This window comes from Diaphorina citri, unplaced genomic scaffold, assembly GCF_000475195.1.
Source record: "Diaphorina citri unplaced genomic scaffold, Diaci psyllid genome assembly version 1.1 scaffold1264, whole genome shotgun sequence".
In the NCBI taxonomy this organism is placed as follows: Eukaryota; Metazoa; Arthropoda; class Insecta; order Hemiptera; family Psyllidae; genus Diaphorina; species Diaphorina citri.
In genome coordinates, this window is record NW_007378693.1 from 40197 (window position 1) to 45794 (window position 5598).

At 36.9% G+C, this 5598-nt stretch overlaps 1 protein-coding gene across 1 annotated transcript; it reads left to right on the forward strand.

Moving 5' to 3' along the window:
* The first annotated feature begins 1871 nt into the window (after positions 1 to 1871).
* Positions 1872 to 4700, forward strand: LOC103515058 (extensin-2-like). Its single transcript, XM_008479976.3, has 3 exons — positions 1872 to 2070; positions 3733 to 3843; positions 3999 to 4700. Exon 3 carries the CDS (start codon positions 4002 to 4004, stop codon positions 4698 to 4700), a length of 699 nt encoding a protein of 232 aa, XP_008478198.1. The 5' UTR covers positions 1872 to 2070; positions 3733 to 3843; positions 3999 to 4001.
* The last annotated feature ends 898 nt before the right edge of the window (positions 4701 to 5598 follow it).

Below are 5598 nucleotides of genomic sequence, written 5' to 3' on the forward strand. Positions count from 1 at the left end.
AAAATGATGAAAAATTTGACGTTTTTCAAAGTCAAATATCTCCGGCTAAACTTAACCGATTTTGATGATTTTTTTTTTCAACTTGGTCTACTGTCATGCTTCAACACACACATGCAATCCGTTTTCCGTCATTTGTAGTTATCCCTCTACAACTACCTGAAAACGGCTACTTTCCCTGTCGCGTATATCTCTAGTAGCGCGGTCAAACTTTCTTGACTTGGCGAGGCGGAGCGCTACCGCGCTCCTTAATGCATACTTAGCTTACTTTCATAGCCTTATGTCTTACGCTATTATGTTCTGGGGCTTCGCTGCTGGCACTGGAGATGTTCTTCTTTTGCAGAAAAAGGCTCTGAGGGCTGTTTTAGGCCTTACTTATACAACCTCTTGTCGTCTGTCGTCCTTACTTTCGAGATCACAATATTCTTACTTTATATGCACAACTTACTGCGACGATGAGTAAGCTAATAGTTAGGCTTCTGGTTAGCTCAGGACCTACTTAGTAATCAGCCAATCTTCAGTAGCCACTAGACTCCTTAGTCATCAATGCCCCCTGATCTGCCACAGAAGACCATGTCCTAGGAGAACAATATAGCTACTCCCGCGTCCATGTAAATTGGTTGTTTTTACCACAATAGCCATTAGTGCAACCACAGTCTATAATTCCAACACATAACAAGGAGTCATAGATTTCAAGTCCTGGGGTTTCCCCGGCCTCTCCCTCACTCCTGACAAATTCAATTGTCATTCATTCTTTCCCGCACGCGACCAGCACAACTTTAGAATCTAGAAAACCACTTCTTGAGAGTGGATGTGTAATATGTTACGGATTGATATCATATGAATTAGCATAGTGTTTATGTTTAGTGCTAAGGGTAGAGGACTGGTGTCATCTTGGAAACTTTGAATAAACATCGTCGCCTCTAATCAAATAACGAGATAGTGTTGGACGATTTTTATACATAAATTAAATGACGATTTTTTTAATGGACAAAAATTAAATTGAATAATTTAAAATATTTTATTTATCTTCTTTAATTATTTAGTTCTCAATTTTTTCAATATTGCATCTTGGAAACTTTGAATAAACATCGTCGCCTCTAATCAAATAACGAGATAGTGTTGGACGATTTTTATACAAAAATTAAATGACGATTTTTTTTTTAATGGACAAAAATTAAATTGAATAATTTAAAATATTTTATTTATCTTCTTTAATTATTTAGTTCTCAATTTTTTCAATATTTTTGTGTCAAGAATAAAACAAGTGTTACGATTTGAATACTGAGAGATGACAGTTATTAATTTGAAAACAATATTACGTGATTAGAACCATGTGTTGAACATTTTGGATATTACCTAACTATTCTCATACATTTTTGACGTTGTTTGTGTTTATTTAATTTTATTTCCTAACACTTTTTGATAAACGTTAATTTTCCTTTCAAAAGTTACAGTTTTCTTGTGCAACATTTAATATTTGAGTAGTTCTTCAAAATGTTCGCGAGATTTGTGAGATAACAGCGCTTTTTTTTTTAATTTTCTCTAAAAGTGGTAGGTATGTAGCTTTTGATTTCATTTTGTAACAGTTATGGAACTACATATCACTCAAATTAAAGCGGATTTTAAAATCAACGTTCACTGTCCACAAACCAAGTTGCGCCTAAGTTTTTAGTCGTGATTTACAATTTCGGTACAAAGTTTTGTTTCTTATGGAACACTAGCTGAATTCCGTCGCTTCGCTCCGGAATCCCGCTAGTTCATCCCGAGGCATGGCCAAACTTGTGGAAAAGGCATGGCCGCACTGAGAGATGACAGTTATTAATTTGAAAACAATATTACGTGATTAGAACCATGTGTTGAACATTGTGGATATTACCTAACTATTCTCATACATTTTTGACGTTGTTTGTGTTTATTTAATTTTATTTCCTAACACTTCTTGATAAACGTTAATTTTCCTTTCAAAAGTTACAGTTTTCTTGTGCAACATTTAATATTTAAGTAGTTCTTCAAAATGTTCGCGAGATTTATGAGATAACAGCGATTTTTTTTTAATTTTCTCTAAAAGTGGTAGGTATGTAGCTTTTGATTTCATTTTGTAACAGTTATGGAAGTACATATCACTCAAATTAAAGCGGATTTTAAAATCAACGTTCACTGTCCACAGACCAAGTTGCGCCTAAGTTTTTAGTTGTGATTTACAATTTCGGTACAAAGTTTTGTTTCTTATGGAACATTTTGGATCAAATTCACACAACCGGATAATGTTCATCTATTGGTTAGGAATCCATTTGATTCTGGTTGTCCTTGTCAAATAATCATCTCATGTAGGAGATGAGTGTAAAAATTCTTGACATTTCTGTCGAATCTGAATCTGATGCTATTGTATGTTGGTTGAACAGCAAACTATGTGGTTAATAGTGTGGAAACAACTGATCTCCCAACAGAAAAATATTAGGTGTTTTCCCTTAGAAAATATTCTCATTTGAACTCTTGTCATTTGCAATGGAAGGAAGGAAAGTAATCTACAGCTACAGATTCTAATTCGAACATTGATAAATCAAAAGAAATAGGCAAATAGATCATCAAGTTGGTACTGCTCGAATCATTGCTTTCGGAAGTACCCCTTCTATGTACTAATATTTCTAGGGATTTCCGGTCCCATATTGGACTTGATCGTTAAGGCGAGGCAGTTGTCAGTTATAAGTCTCTTAAGTTCACACCTTTACACTTCAGCAAATCTTTGTTTATTTTATTTAGCGTACCAAGATGTCTATTTAAAGTATGGCACATCGCTTGAGTACAACTTGATAGAATTGGACGAATCAATGAGTCATGTTGTTTGTTCTTAGAAGATCTTCTACAAAGCGGAAGTTTTTGATTTAATATTATATTAATGACAATGTCTGCCACCACTTGGTATTTTGTGTGAACAATGCATATATCTATTGCTCAGTTGGTCTTTGCTTATATGATTAGTGATGATTCCTAGAATGTCTACCTATTCATGGTAAAACTGTTGGAAACAGGCATATTTCCATTCATCCTAGTGCTCCTTAGGCTGGATCCATGACAGGAATTATCCAGTCCGACTTAAACTAAGCAATACAAACAGAATATTTTTTGTTTAATCTGATTCTTTAGATTTTGTCTCTAGTTCTTTCTTTAGATAAGTCATTAGTTCTCCCAACAGATGAGCAATTAGCTTATAGTTAATTCTTGATACTTGGTCAGGTGGATCCCATATGGTCATAAGCAATTATAGATTTCCTGAAGGTGACTGAAAATTCCAATCGCCTCTTCAATTGGAACCGTATGTCTGGTCATTTGTATCTCGAACTAGGTACTGGCAAGTTGTCTATTATGTCATCATTTTTTCCAAGTTCATTGGTCTGCTCTTTCAATTCTTACATAGAGTAACTTCGAACTTCAAACTTCTTTTACGTTGAACTAGATCTAGAAAAAAGAAGAAAATCTATCACTTTATCTAACAGTCGATGTTTTAATCATCGTTTTTCTGGTACCTTGTTGTTTTTCCCCTCAAGTTGGTCTTAGGTCAGTTATTATTACCCGTAATCATTCGTATGAATGTGTTGTACATAGTTGTAAATACTGTATCTTCTGTTAATTTTCCCTCAGTAATCATAAAACAGACTGTGCGTTCACATGACCAAACTACAAAAACTCAATTAATTATAATTATTATAATGATGATGATGATTTTAATTTCAGTTTCCTCATGTTTTCACTAACATATTAGTTACATAAGTACAAACGCATAAAGAAATCTAGCCCTGCCAGCTAGACTACATAATAAAAGCAATAGTATTCCTAGTCAAATACATAATTAATTATAATTATTATAATGATGATGATTTTAATTTCAGTTTCCTCATGTTTTCACTAACATTTTAGTTACATAAGTACAAACGCATAAAGAAATCTAGCCCTGCCAGCTAGACTACATAATAAAAGCAATAGTATTCCTAGTCAAATACAAAATGAATTTGCAAAACTTCACATACAATGTCAACCCATTCCTGCCCATGGGGAACTCTCCCTTTCATCACACTGCCGTTCCTCAGGTGAACAACATGTACTACAATGCGCCACCCTCACCGACCTATTCACCAGACTACAACTCACCCAACCGACACCAAACACAACTCTACAACAACCCTCGAATAGAACCCTATCAGAAACCCGACAGTAATCCTCCACAAGGATATGCAAATCCTGCCAACAACGCTCTACCAGGGCCACAGTATTCTAGTCAAGGAAAAGGTCCCGATCCCAACTATCCTTACTACCAGCAGAACCCCTCATCATATCCTGCTCCCAAGGACAATGTCCAGTACTCTCAACCTGCCCAAGTTCCTCCTGCACTTTCCAACAAGAGGATACCCCCTCCTCCCCCGCCTCCACCTAGCACAACCTCCAGACCCCAGTATACGCGTGTGGAAGGTTCCAGTGGTAGCAAAACATCAGTGCATGCTATTCTGGATTACGACGACGACTTTGAGGAGTATTATGATGAGGACGAGTACCCACCTCCACATAACTACAAATACAATCATGTGACACCTATACAGGGTCCCATCACCCTCAGGAATGGCTCGGTCCCTGTTGTACCCCTCTACTCTTACGATACCGTCAACAATGGAAGTCTGCTTCAAATTCCGGTGAGTAATCCTGTATAATCTTTATTAGTCTAGTATTGTTGCATGCTGAAGATGACATTGAAGTGGATTGTAATCATTTCACGAGGGATGCAATACCTCTGATTTGAGTTCCTACTTGTGATACACATTTCATAAATATTCACATGTTCTGTGGGAAGTATGTACAATTACACATAAGTATATGTAAAGCAAGTAAGGAATCTTTCAGACCATGACGAATGACGATCCTCATAATGTAAACCAAGACCAGTTACCTACTTAGCGAAGTTCAATCGATTCATCTCGTCATCCATCAAGTGTGATCTACCGATGGACACTGCTTGCTGCTTGTCAATTGACCAGTTTCCAAGTCTTCAAACACTTCCACATACTTCACATAGCGATGTCACCTCATAGAATCTTCAAAGACTGCGTATATGTACTTAGGAAGCACTCACTAAATACCTACATAGGTCTCGTGAGGAAAATAACGTAAAATAATATTATTGACCGTGTTTTGTAATTTATAGGAAAAACCAGGTTCCCACGGAAATTATTGAAAATGCAAATCATAAAAAACAGCTTGATGAATGAAAGTTCAGTATAACGTATAACAGTTATCAACTGTTCAGCCAGTATAATCAAGGTCGAGACTCACAAACGCACCGCATCCTCCCCGAGCAGACTGCGACACGGACGATTGTCGGTAACGGTCGGTGGTAGGAGAATACATTCCGATCTACGGTCGTACAGAACAGGGAATTCCCGAGCTTCTTCAATAAGTTTATCACTCTCCATGTCGCACGACCCCATACCGTCAAAAAGCTATCTGAACTATTCTGTGACGGTGTGGTCTCGGATCGAACCCGGTGCGGTGATGTGTGTTCGACACGTTCAAATGCCTTGGTTTATATTCTGGCCATAGCATGCCCAACAC

Excerpts from the sequence above, each read along its gene's own strand:
- LOC103515058 (XM_008479976.3), top strand. The coding sequence starts at position 4,002 with ATGAATTTGCAAAACTTCACATACAATGTCAACCCATTCCTGCCCATG.